Raw genomic sequence first — 25503 nt, 5'->3', positions numbered from 1 at the left:
GGTGCTTCTGATAGTTGGAAGTTCTATCCCATCTCTGAATAATGTTTTATGTTTTAATAATAATAAGAGTACAAGGTTCTTTTTATTCTATTTAAAGAATTAATAACTCAGTGACATTTTTGACTCATGCAGTTTTGAAAACTGCTAAGATTAAACAGAAATACCATGTGTTTATTGGAAGCAGTGGAAATATGTGCCTTTGGTACATTCATTCCATAAGCAACAATTTTTCTCCTTTTTTTTTTGCCTTTTGTTTCACAGCAGACTTTATTTATCAGCAAGATGTGTGTTGATACAACTTCCATAACAAATTAGAATCATAGAATCACAGAATGTCCCAAGTTGGAAGAGACACACAATGATCATCGAGTCCAGCTCCTGTCCCTGCACAGGACACCCCAACATTCTCACTGTGGGGCTGAAGATATTAACCAAATGCTTCTGGAAGGTTGTCTGGCTCGGGCTGTGAGTGCTGCCCTGGGAGCTGCTCCGGTGCTCCACCACCCTCTGGAAAATGAGCTCTGTGTGTGTCTGGATGTTGCCGTAGTACTCCTCGAATGTTTCTGAGGTCATTTAGGTTGATCTGGGACTGGGATGGGAGAGGAGCTATCAGCAGTAATGGAGATGTTCTGGGACCTCTGCGGAACCTTCCTGCCTCGTGTATCCACCGTCCCCTCACTGAGATCCCCTGCCCCACACACCCTGCAGGGTCTGTGGTGGCGTCTGTCTTCAGAGTGCAGCAGAGAGATGGCAGAAGCCAGGTTTCTGCGCTCCCCGCTGGCTCTGCTCTGTGCAGGTGTGTTGTTTGCTCACACCTGGCATTGGCCGGGATGCGACTTCTCCTGCAGGATGGCTTGGGTTCCTGCCTAGAGTTGTGTTCCTTTCTTTTAGCACACAGGACAATTATGAAGTAATTTGCATAACGTGTTCACATTGCCAAATTTTGAAAATTGCCATGTTTGGAAAGGGATTGCTGCCATTCACAGTGCCACGCTGATTAATCACAATTTAGGGACAAAATTCGGCACTTTATTAAGCTTCCAGTGAGCAGGAAAATTAGGTCTTCCTGCAGTGATGAGAATAATTGCCATTAGTGAGAATTCTCATTTAAATTGTGGGACTTTGGTGCCATTTTAGAAGTAATCCTCACACTTTTGTAAGTTTTCTTACAGCTTGATGCAAGTTTCCACTGTGGTGTTGTCACATTTACATCCTGACAGCGTCTTGCCAGGAGTTCATGATGTGGGTTTTATGATATTTGCCTGAGAGGGTCCAGGTTAGAGGAATGCTGATGCAACAGCATCACATAACCTATCTACATTTTTTACTGGAAGTCACTTCTAGGGCCAAATCTTACTTTTTGGGAAATCTTTGCAGCTTCCTCAGCCTGTACTGGTTTTGACTGGAAGGAGGGTGTGCAAGTGGTGAGGGCCTGGCCCAGGTTGCCCAGAGCAGTGGTGGCTGCCCCATCCCTGGAGGGGTTCAAGGCCAGGTTGGATGGGGCTTGGAGCCCCTGATCCAGTGGGAGGTGTCCCTGCCCATGGCAGTGGTGGGACTGGGTGGGCTTTGAGGTCCTTCCAACTCAAATCATTCTGTGATTCAATGATTCTGTGTATCTGTCTGTGTATTTTTTTTGACAAATCAAACATTATCAGGGAAATTTATTTCAACATTTTATAAGTTCAGGTTTTTAAAAAAGTTGTTTTATGACAACCAACATTTGATTTTATTTTCTTGTATCAGATAAAAGCAGCTCAGTATGCATCTAATCCTGCCAGTGAGTTTAGGTATAGTTTGTTCTATATAATTTATATTCTGTGCAACCCTAACACATCACAGTACTTAAAATGTAAATTTATTTCTAAATGTGCACGCACATACTGTATATGTTTATATTATTTCAGATTTATGTAAAATAGAAAGAAGTCTTGTTGCAATAAATTCTGTAAAATTACTAACAGATTCCTGTTGAACTGTGGCCAGATGAAACAACCTCTTAGGAGTTCCCCTCTTCTTCATCATTGTCTCTATGCTGCTTAATGTTAAAAACTTAGATTTTCTCCTATTTCTTTGAAAAAAAGGAAGATTATCATAATTTGTTTGAAATAATGTGTTTAAGTTATCAATATGTGATATATTCCAGCACTCATAAAAGTAAGATTTCTAAATAAACACCGATAGAAATATTTTTAACCGTGTAAAAAAAAATCAATTTTCATAAGATTCCATCTTTTTACTTCTCTGTATATACAAAGACTATATTAAAAGAGAGATTAAATTTTACTCTGCAGAGTAAAATGCAAACAGAAAATTATTTTTCAGTGCAAGCAATGGATTATCATTTATTTATGAGACTTTTTTTAATCTAGAATACATGGAAATCTTTTCTTGAAGCACAATGTAATATTGAAGTGGGAATGTTGTCTGACAGTTTTCTTCTTACAGTTGCACAGAATGATTCTCCCGTATGAATTTTTTAAAGAGGCTTCAATATACTTGGCGTTCGCAAGGGCAAGGCAATCAGAGGGATCGTGAGCAGTCTTATAAACGCGCCTCCGCTGTCCCTTCGTTCTTCACGCAAACTTCTGCAGGGATGAGCAGGCGATGGGAAATTTTACCATCAAGGGAAATGCTCGGGTATTTTTCACTTGTTCCCGTGTGTATCTGGGCTCATCGCGGTGCCCACAACACGTACTCACTCATTCCAGTGCTTTGTCCTTCTCCTAAGGGCGTCACTCAACACAAGCCATGCAGAGGGTGAATCTGGTGAGAACGGGTCCAGCTTTTAAAGGGTTTATTACTTTTTGTCTGAGAATGTATGATAGGAATCAAGTTACAGAGATGTTTTATCCCCCAAATTTCCTATCCCTCAGGCCTGCACTGTCCTCTTTTTGCTCTGGATGTAACTGCCCTTGTTGTCAGAGGGAATGATCTGGAGCTGCTGGGATGGCCGGGCTCCTCTGGTATCACACAGCGTCCCAAGTCAGAAGGGACCCACAAGGATCATCACATCCAACTCCTGTCCCTGCACAGGACAAACACATTCAGGGCATTGTCCAAATGCTTCTGGAATACTGAATATCAATGGCATGAGGTGTTTAACAAGGCCAAATGCCGGGCCCTACACTTGGGGCACAACAACCCTGTGCAGCTACTGACTAGGAGAAGTCTGGCTGGAAAGCTGCCTGGAGGAGAGGGACCTGGGGGTGTTGGTTGAACAGGAGCCAGCAGGGGCCCAGGTAGCCAAGAAGGCCAATGGCATCTTGGCTTGTATCAGAAACGGCGTGACCAGCAGGTCCAGGGAGGTTCTTCTCCCTCTGTACCCAGCACTGGTGAGACCGCTCCTCGAATCCTGTGTTCAGTTCTGGGCCCCTCACCACAAGAAGGATGTTGAGGCTCTGGAGCGAGTCCAGAGAAGAGCAACAAAGCTGGTGAAGGGGCTGGAGAACAGGCCTTATGAGGAACGGCTGAGAGAGCTGGGGGTGTTTATTCTGGAGAAGAGGAGGCTGAGGGGAGACCTCATTGCTTTCTGCAGCTCCTGGAAAGGAGGTTGTGGAGAGGAGGGAGCTGGGCTCTTCTCCCAAGTGACAGGGGACAAGACAAGAGGGAATGGCCTCAAGCTCCGCCAGGGGAGGTTCAGGCTGAACATTAGGAAACAATTTTTCACAGAAAGGGTCATTGGGCAGTGGCAGAGGCTGCCCAGGGAGGGGGTTGAGTCACTTTCCCTGGAGGTGTTTAAAAGACGGGTGGACGAGGTGCTGAGGGGAATGGTTTAGTGTTTGATAGGAATGGTTGGACTCGATGATCCAGTGGGTCTTTTCCAACCTACTGATTCTGTGATTCTGTGATTGTCAAGTTTGACACCGTGACTGCTTCCCTGGGAGCTGCTGCAATCCTCCAGCACCCTCTGGGTGAAGAGCTTCTTCCTCGTGTCCTGCTCCTCCCCTTGTGAGGAAGCTGTATGTGAGGAAGAGTATGATGAGGTTGCCCCTCAGCCTCCTCTTCTCCAGGCTGAACAGACCCAGTGATTTCAGCCGCTCCTCTTATGGCTTCCCTTCTAAACCCTTCACCAACTTCGTGGCCCTTGTGCATAGTTGGAAGGATCCTTAACAAGCCCTGTACAATAGCGTGTCCAGCTGTTACTGCAGGTTTGTGGCTGGTGGGAAATGTACCTTGGAAGCTGTCGTTGGTATCAGGTGGCAGAGGTCAACCAGTTGCATTTGTTTTCTTAAAAACCCTGGTAGAAAACAGACCCCGTGAAATGTGGGCAGACGGAGTGAATGAAGAGCAGAACAAAAGATACAAAAGCAATGTCTTTATTCTGAATGAAATGATCTACACCATTATACCCCATAGTTCAACATTTTTTGTATTCATAAATTACAGTGACAGAAAAATGTAATGCTCACCCATTCATTTAGGTTGGTATGAGTTTTATATTAAAATGCTTATGAGTTTTTATATGTTAAGATTCCTTAGAGAGAAATGAAGGCCATTAAGGAGCAAAAAGACCTGTGTGTGTTTCTGTGTGTATATCTTCATCGAAACGCTGCTGTACAAATAATAGAAATCCGAAGTATTTTATGGAGCAATTGCTTTTTCCTTTCCCTTCTCCAACAATTACCTGGATACTGGTGATTATAATTTGAGTATCCTAAGGAAGAAACAACTTATCTTTTTACTGCAGAGAGATGCTGTGACAGAAAATAGTTTCCTCTGAATTTTTTTAGTGCTGAATACCAGGGCAGCCAGGTAATTAACAAAGTATTTTGTATTAATTTCAAGCAGACATTTTTATTTCAGCTTTCTCTTGTTTTCCGTTGTACCAAGCCCAGGAATCAATTCTGCTAGTCTCTGTTCATCGTTACTTTTCTAAATTGTATCATTCGAGCAACCAGAAGTTGGGTTTGGGACCAGATCCTGAATCAGAGAGATCTTCATACTGCAAGGATTTGGGATTATTCTTAATAGAAGGAATAAAAGCTTCTAACTGTTGTATCCAAACCTTCTAGAGAAGCTAATGTTCACGTAGATTCTGTGTAAGCCAGTTTCTTCCCTCCAGCTGTGGCCAATGCCATCTACTTGAAATAAGGAGAGCATAATGTAATCTACATCCCCGTCTTCATTTCTTCCAGACTGTAACCTAAGCTGTAAAGCACGAGATAGCACTGAGAACTGGGTCTGCTGAGCTAAGTCGTGTTCGATAAGCGTAATGGCTTTGCAGGAAGGAGCCATGGTGTCTCTCAAGGTTCCTCTGTGCTGGTGAGATCCTACCCCTGTCTCCTACAGCCTCCTCAGGGTCAATGAAGGGGCAGCAGCTCGCTGGCCCTGGAGTTGTGCGGCGATGCTGAGAGCGTGGAGGACATCACTCCCTCACCCTCCACACATCTTCGTGGCAGCCTGGGTAGGCACCCAGTAGATAGTCTGTAGAGGTCAGTAAGAAGTGGGGAGGGGTGGAGGTTGTGCGGTGTCTACACCTGCATGATACCAGGCTGGTTTTCAGCTTTTGTTCTGAAGAAACAACCAGAACTAAGCCCAGCTGGTCTGTGACAGCTCTGCTGGGAGCTCTTCTCCACCACATTCTTCTGCCTTTCCATGAGATAACCAAGTACACAGTTTGCACTGCAGGTTCAAAAAAATCAAGTCTGCAAAAATCAGCCTTCTTTAAGAAATAAAACCCGTGTCGGAGAGTGTGTACCAGCAAAAAATCACGGCGTGTTAGACATGCGGGATTACAGCAGCCCTTCTGATATCCATCTTGGGCATTTAATATAAACACACCCTGGTACATTTGGCGTTCTGGTTATAGTAAGAAAGAGCTATTTGTAAAAAGTTACATATGGTCATCTCAACTAATTGCTAAAATGACACTACATTAATTGGATAATTAAAGATTGCGAACATGTGGCTATTGTATTCCTTGGGCATTAAGCCAACATTTTCTGTGGCTGGGAAAGGGTCCGTTAACATAATTCACAATTCATCTGCTCTATCCTTTTTCATAGAAATAAATAAGGAACATGGGTCTTAAATTTGGATTAGGAAAACTTGTAACTGGTATTGTTAAATTGAGTTTTAAAGCACATTTATGATTTCCACGGTGCTTATGTTTTAACACTTTTGAACTGTGGCAGCTTTGATTTTTTTAGCATCCATCTCACAAATTAATAGTATTGATTTTTGGTTTAGATTTATTGTTAGCATTTTGGAAAGTGTTCTGTAATTGTAGATACTTTGTAACATGAGACCTGGTGCTCCCTGCTTTATTTTGAAGAGGATGAGGGTTGGCACACAGTTTGAAGAACTTTTTGGTGCCAGTAAATTGTCTGTGTGCTTTACCTTTACCCGTCAAGGTTATTTGTCAGAAAAATGATGCCTGGTGAGTGGGATTCGTTTCGGTGAGTGCCAAACTAACTCCACAAAGCCCTGTACCAGCCAGTCCCTTGTGTGTGTGTGCGCGTGCGGGTGTTTGGGTGTCATTTCTGTTATTTTTAATTTGAAAGTATAACCTGTGGTGTCATGATGACCTTAAAGTGCCTGACCCCTAAATGTAATCACTCCAGACTCCTCTGAAAATTGACAAATATGTCAAACTTGCCTTGGACTATCAAAACATTTTTGAATATTTCATTTGCTAGCAGCAGGAATCCTTCTGAAGTTCATAGTTATTGTTCCAGCATGGTTTGGTCTCAGTGCTCTGTTGATACCCATACTGTGAGTTTATAGCAATATTGTCTTCTCATCTTATCCTGAATTATCAGTTTTGTAAGAGAAAAAAAAAATCTGGTTTACATTCTGGATGAGCAACTTATTGATTGGTTTAGTCTGAGCAAAATGGTCACAAGTAGTCAATATATGGTCAAAAAGGTGTCAGAGGCATATAAAAGGAGATCTAGAGTTTTTATTTAGATGTTTGTTGACTTACATATGTTTTCTTTCTTTTACCTTTATATTTTTTTAAGTCAATTGTAACAATTATTTTAAGACAGGAACACAAAGTAACTGAAGAGAAAGAAATACAGGAATACTCCTTATTCAAATGAATAATCATAATTATACTTTGCATGTGTGCACTGGTTTTAACCGGAATAATGTATCGGGCCTTCAATGTTCCACTTGATTCAGGTAAAAATTGTAATTAGAAGATAGGGCTGCCTCTGGTGTTATTGCCTCTGGGTAGGATTTGTGTTTCTCTGCAAGACTTTTACAGCAATGTGCATTGTCCACATTTGTCTGTGTTCATATCCAAACCAAGAGTCTCGTGGTTGTGTCAAACCCACTGCAGTTTCCTTTACACCCCAGCCGTTTTGTATTTGTTATATCACCACAGTGACAGCGAGATAACTAATGATACCAAAGATAAACCTGTCCAGCCAAAAGCACGAGAGACACTCTGAGTACCCTGAAAATGAAAATTAGAATGGAAAGGCCATGGGAAAAGAAGATGTTTCTGTAAATGGAATTCCATCCAAATGTTGAGTGCTGCGACCTGAGCACTGTGTGTTTGGAATGAGAAATGATGCTGAATCTCTTGTTGAAGCAATTGGTGTTACATTAGAGAACAGTTGGCTGAGATACATTTTGCTCTTTGTTATGAAAGCTATTGAGACATTTCAAGAACAAAACCCCTTTGCAGTGAACTTGTGGGTATATCTGAGTAACTGGTGACAGATATAATGGATAATAATTTGCAAACAAAGTCAGATTTACTGAGATACCTAATTTTTCTGAAAGTAAAGAAGCCCCTGGAGTCACACTAACTTTGCAGGCGGCCTGCGCGCGACGTGCTGTGCATCCTCATTGCCCGCGGGCGAGCAAGGGCTGGCTGTGCTTTTGAGTAAAGCTGCTACTGGATTTTGAGTCTCAATCCTCACTATTTTGAGTAACGGTCTGTTCACTGACATCTCTCGGAGTGAGAGGGATAAGGGGGAAAAGCGAGGATTCCCTCTGATCATCAAGGCTGAGTCTGTAGAACCCCAGAAGGTAGAGGGCACTTGGTGTACGTTTTTGATGTTTGGTTCAGTCATCTCTTCAGCTGCAGCACTGAAGTGTGTCTGAGGTCTGCCTGGCGCTGGGCAAGCTCCGTCTCCAAGCCTCGTGTGCGGCACCGTGCTCGCTGCGCGGCACACGCGTGTCAGGCACTTGGTGCAAGTCTAAAGGTTTCCAACACTCCGTTTGCCACTGCTGGATGCAGTTCAGCAGCTGCCCCAGCAAGGGGAGCTGTAGATTACTGTGGACACTCCTGTGGTTTCGTAAACCAGAAATTCCCAAAGAGCATTTTCTTGAGGATCTGTGTATTTCACTGAATTTCTGGATTTTCACAATAATTTCAAGTGTGGGTTCCTTCAAATCCTTGACTATGGGTTTTGTGAGAGAGCTTGTTTATTCTGTCCCAGCATATCCACCCTCCTCCCGAAATTAAAATGTTGATAAAGCAGTGCTGGTTTTGTCTAATATTAAAGCAGCATCAATATCTCTGTGTGCAATATCAGTTCATCTGGTCCTGGATAATCCCGTACAGGAGTCAATGAGCTTAATGCAGTATTGGTAATCCAAAAGGGTTTGAGTTAAGTGTTTCTGACATGCAGAATCAAGAGTCAAGGGCAAAGCAGACTTTAAATATTCCTTCAGCACCGTCTGGTAGGGATGTAATTGAATACCTCAGGTGAAGCATCTTATCAGAACTAAAGCTGGTTAGTGTCTTATCACCAAACAGGGAGGTGCCGCGTGCTTTCTCTACACAAGTGCACTTTTGACATTGGTGAAAGTCCTTTGAGGTCTTGGTTCACACTGGAAATTCTGTCAGGCATGCATTTGCACATTAGAGGGTAAATTCTGCTTCATCCGACTTGCTCCATGGCTTGGGTGCCATTCCAGCAGTTTAATGGTTAATGCCAAAGCAGCTAAAGGACTATGAGAAGTTGCACAAAAGGAGGAATTGAGAAAGGAATAAATATTGCATGTTTGTGTTGCTAATGTGATGTAAATCCTCACAGTAAAATACAGAAATGTTTCCACTCAGGCCAGAATTATGGATCCTGTGTTCCTTTAAGAGGCATGTGGAGAGAATTTAGCGAAAAGACCTGTATCAGGAGACTGAACTGCCAGAAATTTTCTATCACAATCTATCTCTGGGGCTGCAAGGAATTGAGCAGAGGAAGAGTCTGGGCATAAACAACGTGTTTAAATGTGTGTGAACTGCCAAAGTTTTATGACTCTGATTTTGCATTAAGGGTATTGTGATATTCAATATTTTCATTATCAGCAGCTCCTGTAGCTACACAGTGAGGGATTCTCCTTGCAAATAAAGGTCTTCCTGCCTCTGACTGTGGACGGTATCTCGAACATGTCGTAGGCTCAGGCATGGGAGTTTAAAGGAGAAATGGAGAGTTTACACTCTGATTTGTAGTTTTTGGTTTTATTACTAAGCATATTAACAGATGAAAGCATTGTCAGTTGGTCCTTTAATTTTCATATCCTTTGTTGGTGGTATTCACTAAGACTTCAGTGTGCATTTTGTTAAAATTGACCTTACTAGGGCTTTAGCTATTTTTACCATCAATAAAATACTTCAGGTTTGGAGGGGGGAAGTGTAAAAATAATAAATAATAATTATAAAATTGAATCAAATTTTTGCTATTATTATTTCATGATAGAAAGAGCCCATTTGGGTTCATTTTAACTCCTCATTTGAATATGAAATGTAAGGATTTAGATAAGGAGAGGATTTTGATATCACTTACATTGATCTGAATCTGTCTCTGTATTTCATTAAGGGAGGGACGGTTTTAAAGGTAGTGCTGGACTGGGACACATCTTGTTTTCATAGTTGGCAGTCACAGGAAAGGTAATTGTACTCCACCATGTGTCATTAATTGCACTTCACTGATGGAGCTCAATCAGTGTGGTTGGGTCCATGACAGGGGAGATGTTGGTTTGCGAGACATTTATCCATGGAAATGTGAGCAATTAAGATTTCATGTTTTCTTTCAGGAACCATAATTCCAATTGTGGTTCTTCCTTCTAATATCCTTAGTAAAAGTAAAGGCAAGAAAGCTCAAATTACTTTATAAGGTCAGCTCCTCAGTATGGCTCCAGCGGAATCCAGAACTGCACTTTTTTTGGGCAAATACTTTATGCAGGATTGTGATTTTTACATGAAAAACTTATGTGTTCTCATAAAAATGAATTTTCCTTGTCTCTCCCCCTCTACTTGGACATTGACTTGGGGAGATACAATTCCTAGAATTCTGGGGGCTGATGAAAGAAACCTCTCAGGACTGTGAAGTGCAGAACCTTCTACTGTTTGAAATAAAATATCCAAAGTGGGTGAAAGGAGTGTTTAAAATGTAGAAATATCATTTAGTGTATCAGGAAAGGGTACAAGTAATGTTACGATTAACACTGTTTTAATTATAAAACCCCATGAGCGCTGAGGCCAAGTGGTGACCACAGTTGGTAGGAGGCTTGTGTAGGGGATATATCAGAAAATAATTGTGTCGGGTTAGAGCGCCTCATTTCACTATGATTGGATTTGTATCCACTCCGTATCCACTCTTTCTCTCTTATTCTAAAAAGGAACAAGATCTGACCTGAAAGGCAGAACATAAGAGCTGAGAACAACCAGATGAAGTGGCTCCCCATGTCCCTTTGTCTCCTCCCCAGCCACTGGAGAACTTTCAGCGCCATCGCCCGCAGCGCATTGCGCTCCCTCTCCCCTCTCCGCTGCCGCAGCCTTCTCTCAGAACCAAGACATGCGATTCAAATTCAAATTTCTTTATTGTGGATGGTGTTTGGAGTTTCAGTTATTATCTCTTTCCTGTTTTTTAGCTGTGTGCACTAAATGTTTAAATGATGTATTTATCAGAAGCATAAAAGAAGTTCCTTGTAGCAAGAGCTGCATTTCACAGTAGCATAGTACATAAAGCAGTTGAAAAATAATATCCTTAACATCCAGTATTCACGCAAAACGCAGTAGATGTGTTTTAGAAATAAATATATTCCATTTTAAGTTACCAGACTGATTTCTGAGGATGGTGAATAATTCTGTGGGGGCATTTATTGCAGGGCTCAACCATGCTGCATCACTTAGGAGAGTCTGGCAACGTGGAAAAAATACAGCTCTCAAATGAACAAACCTCAAGGCAGTAATATTCACCTTTTTTCATTTTCCCTTCCATTCATAATTGATTCTAAACATACATGAATCTTTCAAAATAACTGTCTTATTGATTGGAAACAAGCTATAAAATGTCATTATAAGAGTCATTCACTCTTTCTCTCTGATTACTGTAAACAGACATTGATTAGGCAAAATGCTATTTTTTCCTTTTCATCTGTTGTGTGATTTGTACCTGTTATGTATGGAAAATAGCATGAGGGAAATGTCACAGATCGAGAAGGGCATGTATCATGGATGATCTCTTTTGTTTAGGCAGCTAAAGATTAAGGATTTTATATTCATGCAAAAGGCAGGGCACTTCTTGGTCTGTGCTGCTACACAACACCTGCCAAAGCCTCTCTTATACAAATGTAAAATACCCTAAACTCTAGGAATCTGCTGCTCTCAGGAGCCTCTCAGATCATTAAGTTTCTGTCTGATACATGCATTTACGTGCATTATCTTAAATGTTCAAAGAACATGTAGGTGTGGCGTGTTGGGATGTGGTTTAGCAGGCATGGTGGTGATGGTTGGACTGGATGAGCTTAGAGGTCTTTTCCAACCTTAATGATTCCATGATTCTACGATTCTTGTCTAGAAATGACTTTTTCCAGACGATGTGAACCGTTTTTTGTAAGTGGATGGCATGCACATGCTGTTAATAAAAATACACCCGAAAAAGTGCCACAGCAGCTTAGAGCTTTCATCCCTTTGATAACAAAGAGTCCATGGTGCGGCCGTCCATTCCAACACCGAAACTTTCGTACGTGTGGAGAGGGCCTCTTCGCTAGCCTCTGAATGATGGATGTTTGGAATAAGGGGACGTAAAGAAGTCTGTGCTTTATATCACTATAGGAATGAAACCAGTAAATTTTGAAGATACAGTGAGGACACTTGTTTTTGTTGGCAGACTGTTACTCTGACTAAATCATCAGCGTGATTCCTGCGTAGGTGTATATGAAAACTCCCAGAGGTAATAGCGAAGAATTATTAAAATAGCTATTTTTCAATAAACTGCCCAGTGCAGTTGTGAGCATTTCTGGCAGAGTGCAGAGGTGCTTGAAAGCCTTTGGGTGGATGCTCATTTGGACGCCACTCAGACGGACGTGGGGGGCTGCCTGCAGAAAGCCAAGTAAGGGCTGGGTTCCCCGGCACAGCAGCAGTTTTTGCCTTTGCTGTGGGTTTCTGTTGTCTTTTGTCACGGGACACCACTTCTAATGTTGTAGCAGGTAGAGGAATTATCTTTAAGTGTCTAACACGAGGGACCCTTCAGTGGCAAGGAGCTTCAGAGTGGCAGCAGCCACTATCTTATACAACGTCTTTCTATACATTGTCGGGGCATGTAGAACAAGGTCCAGTCTCGTAATTGGTTTGTGAACCTGGTGGTTTCACACTTCCAGCAGGAACTAGGAGGCCTCCCTGGTTCTCTTGCACTTGATTCCTGTTGCGCCACAGCCAGCGACTGGAACTGCCTTTTATTAAAGATGCTCTTGGCGGAATCAGTTGGGCAAGCCAAATAAAAAAAATAAATGGAAAATATAAAACGAGAGGAAGTAGTGGAGAATTTTCAGTGCTAGGTATTGATTCCCTTGATTGTGAGTGCACAGGAACGCTGACACTCAGGGTATCTGATTGTGATTTTATTGACTATCATTTCTACCTTGTTTATACTGGGAGGATCTGTTGGCTGCTGTCACAGATGTTTTTCACTCATTCCAAGTCTTGCAGCTCTGACCAAATAGTCCTTTGTCCTTTCTCTTCATTTTTGCTTAATACAACATCCCTGCCTGTTCAAAGTTTGTGTGAACCATGGCCACTGCTGAAGTGCAATACAAAGCCTTGTAGCAATTATGCAGACTCTAAGGGGACGTTTGTTTTTTAAAATTAGTTGATCATCATTCCTGGGAAAATTTGGCAAGTCACTTGCTGAAATCCTATCTTAAAAATGCAGATAAAACAAGAAGCAGTGAGGTACTAGGTGTCAGGAACAACAGGTGAGCACTATGTACTGATAATTTTAGTGTTTGCTCAGTTACACTACTTATTTGTGGTTTATAGGTAATGTGTGAGCTATTTTTCATGCTTTGCTCCATCCTGTTCCTGTATAACGAGCAACCACCACAAGCTACAGAATATGGCACCAGTTCCCCAGGTTAGCCGCATCTTGGTTCTACTTCAATTATATTTTTCCCAGGCCCAGACCAAGGTGCCAGATCCAGAGACACTGCTTAGACTGTAAACAGGGCTGGACTTCTATGGAGGATTTAAGATATGAAGAAAGAGGGAAGAGGCCTAAGGAAAGGAAAGATGACAAATCTTCAGGTGTGGATGCCAGAGTATGTCCAGGACAGGTGGGACTCGCACGGGTGAGTGGGAATCCTGGTGGGTGCCTCCGCTACAGCCCTTCCTCCTCACCTGCCTCTTCCGGAGGTGCCTCTCCTGGAAATGCTCTGCTGTCTCTCCACCTCTGCAGAGGTGGAAAAGACGTATAGAAATAGCACAGAGCTCAGTGGTTTTGTCTTTATTTCCAGTGTAATTTGTGGTACTTCCCTGGCCCAGGGATGTTCAGTGTCTGTCTTCTTCAAAACAGATCCTGACCCTCTGACATGCTCCCATGGAGAGAGGAGATGGAAGAAATTCTGTTTTCCCCCTTCTGCATGAGAAGAAAAATCTATTCCATGAAAAGATCCTTTTCCAAGGTCTTATACTCCCCACAGATCCTGCTGGGGAGGGAGGGGGGCAGAATTAGAAACATTGGTGTACATCACTCCTTTTTTAATCTAGTTGTGTGGTTACAAAACCCCTCTAAACCAAACAAAAAGAGAGTGGAGAGCAATTTAGTTTTTAAATAACACAAACACCATAAGTCAAAAATAGTCATGTTTCTCCCCTAGTAATTTTAATTTTTACATTTTTCTGGTGTATGGTATTGCAAGTTGTCATTAGAAGTTTTATGATAATGATTACATTAGCCTTCCAGACCATTTTTACTAGCCTTTTTTACTGTCACGTTTGCTACATAAGCCTAATTTTATGTTATTGCAATGATGTTCCGTGGTATGTTCAAATAATCGATAACCGTACAGGGGTAGTTCCATTGGGATCACATTATATGAGTTTATAATATACAATATATGCTTTGATGTATACACAGAGTGTTTGCTGGTTTTCTCCCTCTTCTTAAACGCAGAAATTTCTAGTTGTGTTTATTCCCCTCGTCAGCATACTTTATCATATCAAAGCCTTTACAGACAGTGTAGAACTCCTGAGTTATGTTTGGGTCATGTTTTGCAGTGTGCCCTTTAATACTGTAGCTTTAGAAATGCAATTTTCAGCCTCTGCTTATTAGAATATGATAAAGTATTCCTGGTCTATGTCCAGCTCCACTAATCTCCAGACTACACTTCATGAATTAGGCATGAAGATTTTAGTCAATGTGCTTTCAAAGACCAATGTTTAGGGAATCATGGATTTTCTACAAGCTGAGGGAGAAATCTATAATAGGAAGAACTGATTTTCAAACATCATATTCTGTAGGAGAAATGACCAGTTCTGGCTTGGAAACAGAAAACATTTCCTTTTAGAATACTCAAGAACTGGTTAAAAATATATTGTGGGTTTTGACTTGTAAAAGGAATAGCTTTTTAAAATGCACTATAAGTGCTGCGTAGGGGATGGAGGCTCATACATATTAGATCCCACATCGACACCTCCCCAAGTCGGGGTTAAAAACCAAGTCACACTCAAGTTGGATCAGTTTATTGGTATCAACCTGCTTACTGATGGACGTTCGCCTGCTTTACCCGTGTACGGCTCCTACGCAGTGGAGCCTGCTGGGGGGAGGTCTGGCTCAGGGGGCTGTAAGGTGGAACATATAAACGGAGTTTAAATTCCATCCTGCTGTGTTAGCTTTCACTAAAGAGTGGGTCCACATTAAACAGAATCATACAGGAAAATATTCAAATACGCATTTATAATGCCATCCAGTCTGACCCCTGGGTGTCCACTTGTGCCCTTAATTATCTTTTGTTGCTCGGTAAGACCCATGATCTTGATTCCTGTGGATTATAGGCTCAAAGATGATTCATGAGCTAGTCATCTTGAGGGAGACCTGTAAGCCATCACACAGGCTTGAGAGAACTCTACACAATATTCACCTCCCTGGGAATGTCACCTGTTGGTGTGCTGTGTAACTTGAATTTAACACCGAGGGGTTTTTTAAGAGGAAGGGAGGTATCAAGGCTGTCTTGGTTTGGGCAGAGTCATTTTTTGATGCTGAAGACTGGTGCAACTACTTAAGTCCAGCTTCACAGTGTTTCCATAGACCTGTCCTAGAGCGTGATATGTAGCCCTTGTCTTAGGTACTGGCAGCAATGTTACGCAGTCCTGTAGTGGTTGGGTTCCTTGCAAACCAACTAGTTACATAGTAAGTGAAAAGTACAGCTTTCAGGTTTCTTGGCATTTGTCTATACTATGGAGTGCTGATAGTGCCTAGTGCCTAGTATAGAATCATAGAATCACAGAATCATAGATTCATAGAATCGCCAGGTTGGAAAAGACCTCTGAGATCATTGAGTCCAACCATTCCTATCCACCACTAAACCATGTCCTTAAGTAGCTCATCCACCTGTCTTTTAAACACCTCCGGGGATGGGGACTCCACCACCTCCCTGGGCAGCCTCTGCCACTGCCCGAGAACCCTTTCAAGGAGGAAATTTTTCCTAATATCCAATCTAAACCTCCTCTGGTGCAAATTGAGGCCATTTCTTCTCATCCTATTGCCTGTCACTTGGGAGAAGAGACCAGCACCCACATCGCTACACCCTCCTTTCAGGCAGTTGTAGGCAGTGATAAGGTGTCCCTTCAGCCTCTTTTTCTCCAGGCTTCTCTAGTAATTACTACAGTAACAATTACTCTCGGAATTACTTGGCAGTGCTGTTTTAGCCATTGAAAAATTAAAGGACAGTTGTAACTTCTCTGGATGCACATGGCAAACTTTCTGCCTTGTATAAAGAATGCCATCATCCCTGACCCTTCCCCCAGACAGACATGGAGGGAGCTGGAAGGTGGGGGATGTGTGTGTGCTTTTAATGGTCATCTCTCCATCTGCTTTCTACAGCGTGAAGCCATTCTGCCAATCCCAGTGTTTTTCCCACTTTTGGTAAATCATAAGTAGTATGAGATGCCAACATTGCTTCCATTTACTTGTGTTTTTTTAAATATTTGTTGTGTTTCTTGCAAGAGAAGAATTTATTGGTCCTGTGAAGCAGATGTGTGTGCAGTATCATTTTTCACCTGTACCTCCTGTTGCATGTGCCAATGCACATAGGCATATATCCACCTCCACTACCATGTGGTGTCCTTAAAAAGACTGAATGCTGGCTTTCATGTTTTTCTTTTTCCAAAATATTCAGTAAATAATCTCTGGTGAAATTAATTCTTAACCTCACATTATGTAGTTGAGGGTGATCCCAGAAAACATAGAAAGCCGTGTCACAGATTTGCAGGCTACAGATAACCTCGGAATTGTTTAGACCGGAGTAGCAGCATCGCACGAGAGCTTTGTGCTCTTTTTCAGTACCATGGCAGCATCCCTACAAGGCAAATGAGGCCTATAGCTGAATATGCCCCATGCTGAACACCAGCTTGCATCCTTCTGTATTCCCTATACAGTCAAGCAGAACAATAATCAGGGTGGCAGCAATCAGTGTTAGCGGATGGGGAGCGGCCAGTCCAAAGGTAGTACGATAGGCCTTTCCTCAACATCTGTGTAACCAGGGAGCAGGGAAAAGCAGAGCAGTAAATAAGAATCCTCCATTAATTACACAGTCTTGGTAATGCAGAGATGTGTAAGAGTTTAATATAAAGCAGGGGGATGTGTTAATGTACCAGCAGCTGAAAAAAATAGTGATGGAAATTGCAACCTGGGATAGTGCTCAGCACTTTCCAAAGAATGAACAAAAGATAGAGGTAGCTATATAATTATGGTTTCATTACCTAATTGTTTTAAATTATTTTCTTTGTGGAAAAGTAGAGACAGGTGAGATTAATGCCGGGAATATTAGACCACGCCAATCCCAGCTCTCGAGTACATGGCCGTGTTTAAAGTGCTGTGCTGGGCTTTGCTCTGTCATTCCGTGGTGGTATTAGAAAAAACATCCCGTGTTGCGCTTTGCAGTGTCAGCCAAACCGCGGTTACGGCACAGGGAGGGAGCCTGCTAGGAGTCTGCTTTTCAGAGAATTCTAGGCTTACATTGTAACATGAACGTTGGTGCTGGTTTGGAAAACTTCTTATGGGCTTGGTAACACATGTCTAAAACGTGCACAAACAATGCGTTAGAATCAGTGGAAGCGTTGGGAGGGGCTACTTGATAGTTCCTCCAGCTACGATGAACTCAGAATGTTGTCATCTGCTGTCTGTTGACTGCCTCATGGTGCGTTCAGTGTTCTTTGGAAAACAGAAAGAGAGGATAGACCTAAATTATTAGAGGCTGCCTTACCAAATAAATAGTTTCAGCACTTAGAGCTGTAGGGAAGCATCTCATGATTTTTAGAACAGAATGGTAGCAGCCCAGGACCATCAACTACTCCACAGCACACAAGCACCAGTAGGCCCACAGCATCCTTTTCAAGTTTCTGAACTCCTTGAAAAACACAGTCAGTGCTACCCAAACCCAGGCTTGTTAATTCCCGATTTAGAGATTCTGTTCCTGAACCACCCCACATTGCAGGGGGATTTAGGACACAGGTGCTTCCAGGTTGGACATTTTTCTAACAGCACCTTCTTAGCCTGGGCTGGCGTTTGCTCCAAGGGGAACGGCGGGGAGGGAGAACAGGGACTCCTCATTCTAGATGTCCAAAATGGAAATATCACCTGTTCAGCTAGATTGTGCACGTCAGTTACCTGCCTAGTCATGAAACCTATAGCATGCGCGTGTAACTGGAGTAAATATCCTTGCATGAGATTGAGATTGTTTTGGTTTTGACTGATACATTAGGTGCACTAAGGTTCCTCATTGAGTTTTACTATATGGCCTTAAATGATTAACTAAACTATCTCTGTGTAACAGTTTTAGTCCTTCAGGGTCGTCGTTTCCTATCCATTTTTAAACCTTTTTTTGGACATGCTGTAGATGATGTAAATAAAACTAATTTTTTCAATGGTTTCTAGGGATTAGAATCTCAGGTTTCTCTAGTCTGTCTCTCTATTTACAGGAAGGTTCTCTGGTAGATGGTTGGCAGATGTTGACATTGTATTATCTTTCCTGTGTTTGTGGGCAATAATGGATTAAAGAACATCTTATGGGTTAGGTTATTTTGCCAAAATCCATACTGGTTAGACTATAATTCACATTTTCAAAACTATCATTAGAGTTCTTGCTGATGATAGACTGAAGGCAAGGAGTCTTGAAGGTTTCTTATCTAGAAATCGTAGAAAGGACAAATAATATATTTATAACATTTATTTTTATAGCAAGTATTTAATGTGCTCGCCTGTTTTCTGACTGCAGTGGGATGGTTTTCTGCAGGAGAAACCATCTCCTGCAGAGGCAAAACTGTCATCCTGCTGAAAGGAAGTATGAGTTGGGCACCTCTGGGCCATCAGCGCTGTGCGTCTGGAGACAGCAAACTGGTCCCACTGCTCTCGTCATGTCAGACTTTCAGCTGAGCATCCCAGCCTTACCGTCAAAGGAGAGGATCCAGCATACGTGTAGATAAAGCAGTCATTTTTATCATTAGTACAAAATTGATTATTAAACCCGTACGTTACCTGAACAATCAGATGTATTTTTACTTCTCTTTTTTTTTTTTTCCATTTGGTCCTATCAGTTGTTACAGGAGCCCTATTTTATTCTCCTGTCTTCTTAATATTTCTCTGGATAAGCCTGAGATTCCTACATCCTGTCTCTGCTTTTCCACAGAGAAAATAATTTAAACAGTCAGGAAATGAAACCATAATTATACAGCTACCTCAGTCTTGTTCTACGTTCCTGCTGTAGTGCTGTAATCATATAGAATCATAGAACGGTTTGAGTTGGAAGGGACCTTAACGGTCATCTAATTCCAACTCCCCTGCTATGGGCAGGGACACCTCCCACTGGATCAGGGGGCTCAAGCCGCATCCAACCTGGCCTTGAACACCTCCAGGGATGGGGCAGCCACCACTGCTCTTGACAACCTGGGCCAGGGCCTCCCCACCCTCATTGTGAAGAATTTCCTATTTATGTCTGGTCTAAATCTGCCCCCCTCCAATTTAAAGTCATTCCCCTTCACTCCAAGCCTTTATTAGAAGTCCCTCCCCAGCTTTCTTGTAGCCCCTTCAGGTACTGGAAGGTCGCTATAAGGTCTGCTCAGAGCCTTCTCTTTTCCAGGCTGAACAAGCCCAACTCTCTCAGCCTGTCCTCATATGGGAGGTGCTCCAGCCCTCTGATCATCCTTGTAGCCTCCTCTGGACCTGTTTCAACAGCTCCTTCTCCTTCTTATGTTGAGGATTCCAGAACTGGACACAACACTCCAGATGAGGTTTCACAAGAGAGGAACAGAGGGGCAGAATCCTCTCCCTAATAGAGGGGCAGAATCACCTCCCTTGGTGCTTTCAAGATCTTAGCCCACACCAGCAGATCTTAATCTAGGGCCAGAACCAATGTGAGAAGTCATTTCACGCCATCATTTTTGGGGTTTTTTATGATTTAAATTAACCAGGGGTTTGTGCGTGAAAATACAGAATAACCGTCAAACCACAGCCAAGAACAGTTTAGTGGGCAAAGAAGCTGAAGCGAGCAAATTTAGGACAGAAAGAATATTTAAACTGGATTGGCAGCCCTGGTTTTCAGAGTACACCTTAGTTATGGAATATGTTCATAAACTTCTCCTCTAAAGCTCAGCTCTTCTGTAATGTAAAAGTGTGATCTGACACCCAAAGAGGTTTTTGGGAGCCAAGTCTTTGCTAGTAGATAGATATGAGTCTTGGTTCTGAAATATTCCCTGAATTTAAGGTCATTTGCCAAGGTAATAACATGCCAATTGTCTGGTCAGACCCTTTATAATGTGAAAATTATAATCCAGTTAACATTGCATTATGACTATACAGGAATAAATAAAAACTGTCATTTTTTTATATTAAATTTAATTGGAATACAATGCTTCTGTAGTTGTATTTATGCAATATTGACTTTTACCTTTTTATCTCTGATAAATGCTGTTGAATCACATTTATTTTGTATCAGCATTCCAAAAACTCTATTCTGCTTCCCGTTCTGTTTATTTTTGGACTTCATCTTAAATGAGCAGAGCTTTTCATGGCCTAAAAGACCCCCCCACTGTCACATCCCTCCACAGGCACGAGCTGGGAACCCCAGTGGGTGGGAATTGAAAGCTCATAGATTTTAAACACAGCATAAAAGGTCACTACTTTCAAAGCCACAGAATTATGTACAGAGAGAGATATAATTCTTATTTTTGTTTATATACTATGTGATTTTAGTGATATTGGATTTATTTATGCTGAACTGGGTGTATCAGAGCTTTTGTTGTCCTGTCTGTCCCTCACCAAGGCTTCAGCTCCCTGTTATCACAAGAAAAACTTGTTTCTTTTTTAGAACGGGTATTTTTTGTCATCAATCCTCTTTGATTCAGTCCTACACAAGTTTGATCAAGCCACATATCCTCTCCCTAGGATCAATTTTAACCATGAAGTATGGATTGAAATATCTGTGTGTTTCAGTTTGACAAAGAGTACAGAGGCGCTGTCTTTACTGGAACTGTACTAGAGTTGATGGATTCCTTCCCCCACCTCCAGGTATTGACTGAGCACGTGGGATCAGGCACTGGGACCAGTGCTGCTTAATATCTTTGTCACAGACATGGACAGTGGGATTGAGGGCACCTTCAGCAAATTTTCTTTTTAAAGCCTTTGACACAGTTTCTCACAGCATTCTGCTTAGGAAACTGTCATCTCTGGCCTGGACAGGCGAAAGCTCCCCTGGGTAGAAAATTGGCCCAGAGAGTGGTGGGAAATGGAGTTAACTCCAGCTGGAGACTTGTATCAGAAACGGCGTGACCAGCAGGTCCAGGGAGGTTATCCTCCCTCTGGACTCGGCACTGGTGAGACCGCTCCTCGAATCCTGTGTTCAGTTCTGGGCCCCTCACCACAAGAAGGATGTTGAGGCTCTGGAGCGAGTCCAGAGAAGAGCAACGAAGCCGGTGAGGGGGGCTGGAGAGCAGGTCTTATGAGGAGCGGCTGAGAGAGCTGGGGTCGTCCAGCCTGGAGAACAGAAGGCTCTGGGGAGACCTTAGAGCTGCAGGACAGCGGGGGCGGGGTGGGGGGGGAAGTGGGTATGGGTGTGTGTGCTTTTGATCAGGGAATGTAGGGATAGGACAAGGGGGAACAGTTTTCATCTGAAAGAGGGGAGATTGAGATGAGATCTTAGGAAGAAATGTTTTGCTGTGAGGGTGGGGAGGCCCTGGCCCAGGTTGCCCAGAGCAGTGGTGGCTGCCCCATCCCTGGGGATGTTCAAGGCCAGGTTGGATGGGGCTTGGAGCCCCTGATCCAGTGGGAGGTGTCCCTGCCCATGGCAGGGGTGGAACTGGGTGGACTTCGGGGTTCCTATCAACTCAAACCATTCCATGATAACAACTCTGTTTCACCTGTGTAGGAACCCACCCCTGAAGACCACAATCTACTGTTAAGATTATTCTTACTTAAAAAAAAAAAAAATCACTTGGCTTACTAAAGCAGTTTTATCTATAAATCTGTTTATAGATAATACAATATCCAGTCATCTTTATTAAGGATTAATTCTGTAAATTAAGTTCTTTTTCTGTTATGGGCTTTATAATACTAGTACAGGACAACAGCTTTCTGAAGCATAGGTTAAATGTATCTTAAAGGATACAAATATATTTCATCTTGCAAGTGAACAAAGCTCATGGAGCACATTCAAAATCTCTGTGTTTTCCTACAGTTCATTTTTATCTGAATCCTGAAATGGTGAGGGTGCAGTTCAGCCTCCAACAAGGGCAGCAGCAGCCACACTCCTTTCGTCTGCAAACTTCTGAAAGGGTGAATTATCGAACGTTGTTATGCTCCTGTCACCACAGGAGATATGACTTACAGGTTTAAATCTATTTTTGAATTGTACTGGTTTTACCACAGTAGCGTGAGTCACGTGCCGTGTCATTCGTCACCGTGTGTGAGAACCTTTAAACCCTGAGAGTCCGAGCCCACAACTCTGACAGGACATGGGCAGCACAATTAGCAAATGACTCTGAGCAATTGGACAATTTCTGTTGATGGAGAAAAATGATCTGCGCTATTTTCAGCCCGGAAGTATGAAGTTACACAGCAGAAGTGAGGGAAACAGTGCTGTGAGAGTTTCCTAAACTGTAGCTATGCTGAATATCCTGACAGAACTGGGCAAACATGAGGTCATCCTCATTACTGATCAGCAAAGGGACATTTTCCACTTAATTTCCCCTCTCTTTTTTTTTTTTTTTTTTTTGATGCAGGATGCTATTGTAGTTCAGAAAGCCTCAGGCAGCTTAGAAATCAGGCAAAAAAATCAATAGCCCACTTGTTGAAGATAAGTGAATTAGCTTGTGTTGAATGTAACTGAGTACCTGAACACTTCAGTGAGCAGCCTTTGTTTTGGGAGAAAGGATATTTGTAAGGTTTCTCTTCCAAGGGCCCTGTGGTGCTCATCTCAAGCTGAGTAAGGGGGAGTTGACCACTTTCTTTCTGTCCTGTTCCTATCTGCTCACCATAGCTCACCATGCTGGGCAGATTTCCACGTATTTCAGAGGTGGTGATGAAGCTCAGAGGAATTTCAGTGAATAACAAGGGGACCAGAGCAAGCAGTGCTAGGAAGCAATTTGCCATGGGGCAAATTCTTTCCCATTCTGTGCGGGCCTGGGATCTACTTCATTTCACAGGCCTTGTGTTTCTGGAAAGCTCACCTCACCTCTCTATGTACTAAGGGAAGAGATGCTTCTGTCCAACGTGGTCACCCCATTTCTGTTTCCCCTATTGACAGACAGGAACTCTATTTCTTGCCCCAAACAGCTTCTGTTGGCCAGCATGGACACAGGACGGGCAGCGCCTGGTTCCTGACTCCCTACCCTCTGCTCCACACCGCAGCCTGAGTAAGAGCTCAAAGCTCTTCCCACTGAAACCACTTTACCACCAACTTGCATGTTAGTTGGACATGTCACCAAGATGATGTCCTAGTTGAGCTGTTTCTGCATCTCCGCCCTGCCTCCAGAAGTGGAAGGGAGAAGGAAAGTTCTTATCCCAGCTTTAGGACATCCTGATGCTTGAGTTAGTTGCCAGACGAACCTTAACAAGACTGAGCAGCGGGAGGGCTCTTTGAAGTGGCCCCTGGATATTTGTAGCCCTGGAGGCCACATAAGGAGCAGTGGATGCGTCACCTATTGTGTAATTTCTTTGTGAATAATCACTTTGAGAGATCTGAAGGCAATCCGCTGGGATGTATCCTTCCTTGGACATTGGTCCTCCTGGGAACTGCAGCCCTGGAGCTGAGGCGGAGGCCCAGCCAGTTGGACCCATCTCTTGCCACAGTGTTCCTGCCGCATCCCCTACTCTCTGAGCAGGTCCAAACCATTCACTTCAAAGAGTGAATAGCAGAATTATAACCCAGGCACATTAAACGTGGGCTCAGGGAAGTTTAGATCTCGAACCAGGTGACTTTTTGTCACTTTTTAGGTTATGTATTTAGTGTAACTCTCATGAGCTTTTTGGACAAGGCACGGCTGGACGAGGTGCCTAGGGGCATGGTTTGATAGGAATGGTTGGACTCGATGCCGGTGGGTCTCTTCCAACCTGGTTATTCTGTGATTCTATGATTCTATGACATCCCTCATGGCTTTTACCTGCAGAGCTGGCAGGGCAGACTTTCCCGTTCTGATAGTTTATGTTTTTAAGGCAGTGATTTATGGCTTTACTGCTCTGGTCAGGGATCTGCCTCATCCCGGCATGCTGAAATGCAGGAACTTCTTTCCACCTACACTGAACAACCGTGTATGCTGAGGGCCCAATGCACAAACCAAGATGAACCTACTCTTTCCAGGCCCAGCCACGCGGGCAGGGCTGGCATCGCTGGTGATGCGTCACCCTGGCCTGTTTCCCTCAGTCACGCCACCAGGGCTGGAAAGCAGAACTTCTAAATAGCTGGCTTAGTTGCAGCTAAATAAATCAGGTCTGTAGTTCCTCCTACGTGGTACAAAGGAGGAACCCTTACACGGTTTCTGAAGAGTTGAACATTCCTGAGCTGTGAGAGTTTTGACAGCCTGAGACTTCAGCCAGGACCCTTTCCTTGCAGCAGGGCTGGTATCGGAAACATGAAACTCTCAGATGAGATCCTGGGGAGAAATGTTTTGCTGTGAGGGTGAGGAGGCCCTGGCCCAGGTTGCCCAGAGCAGGGGTGGCTGCCCCATCCCTGGAGGTGTTCAAGGGCAGGTTGGATGGGGCTTGGAGCCCCTGATCCAGTGGGAAGTGTCCCTGCCCATGGCAGGGTTGTAACTGGATGGGCTTTAAGGTCCCTTCCAACCCAAACCATTCTATGATTCTATGATGTCTGAGAAGTATTTCAGGTGTGTGTGGGTCAGGGCAGGAGGTGACCCTCCACTCTCTCTCCCACCCTGTATTCACTTTTGCAGCAAGCCCAGGGCTCAGTCTGGGCACCTGTAGGTACTTCATGTGTTCATTCCCAACGGCTGTAGATGTAAGTAGGATTTCTCCTGTAATTACTTCTCCCAGCTGCTGGGGACACTGTGGCATCAGGTATGACAGTATCCAGGATGCCTTGCTCCTTTCCCACCCTGCTTGTCTGTAGTTTTCCTGAAGCTGGTGCAGGTAATGCCTGTGTTTGGTTGCAAAAGCGTACTGGCACAGAGTAGACAGTGATGGGGGGCAACCACAGCGATGGGGGAGGATGGGATATGGAGAACTAAACAGGGGTTGTGGAGGATCATCAGCTGATGCTTCTCCTGTATGACACAGAAAAATTAGGTTCCTGTAAAGACATGGTGAGCCTCCCTCCTGATGTGGAAGTGCTTTATAGTTTTTCTTCAAATTTTGTCTCCAGCAGCCTGCAGCACCAGCTCTTGCCATCCCCAGGGTGTGTCCTTTCACTGCGCTTCCTCTGCCATCCTTTTTCTTCCCCGCTTATGCATTTTTAAGCATGAAGAAGAACCTCATCCTGCACTCCTTCCCCTAGATGTGTATGTATACTTGCTGGAAAAGACTGGGCAGGGAACCAGGGGCAGGGATTCACCAGAGCAGCACCAGCTTGTGGTCTGCAGAAATGGTGTTTCCCCTCCTGTGG

At 43.3% G+C, this 25503-nt stretch overlaps 1 protein-coding gene across 11 annotated transcripts in view; it reads left to right on the top strand.

Annotated features, from left to right (window-relative positions):
• Positions 1-25503, top strand: part of WWOX (WW domain containing oxidoreductase) — a 546141-nt gene that overhangs the window by 195503 nt on the left and 325135 nt on the right. Inside the window, exon 9 of one of the 11 annotated variants that reach the window (XM_069868323.1) lies at positions 19534-19672. The exons of the other annotated variants lie outside the window; for them this stretch is intronic. Within the exon in view, the coding sequence (XP_069724424.1) occupies positions 19534-19650 (117 nt within the window). The 3' untranslated portion in view covers positions 19651-19672. Of the gene's footprint in view, positions 1-19533; positions 19673-25503 lie in introns of those variants that run through there. 11 annotated transcript variants of the gene reach the window in all.

Source organism: Phaenicophaeus curvirostris, chromosome 14 (assembly GCF_032191515.1).
Source record: "Phaenicophaeus curvirostris isolate KB17595 chromosome 14, BPBGC_Pcur_1.0, whole genome shotgun sequence".
NCBI classification, from domain to species: Eukaryota; Metazoa; Chordata; class Aves; order Cuculiformes; family Cuculidae; genus Phaenicophaeus; species Phaenicophaeus curvirostris.
The sequence above is the reverse complement of the archived record's forward strand: the minus strand, read 5'-3'. Positions and strand labels throughout refer to the sequence as shown.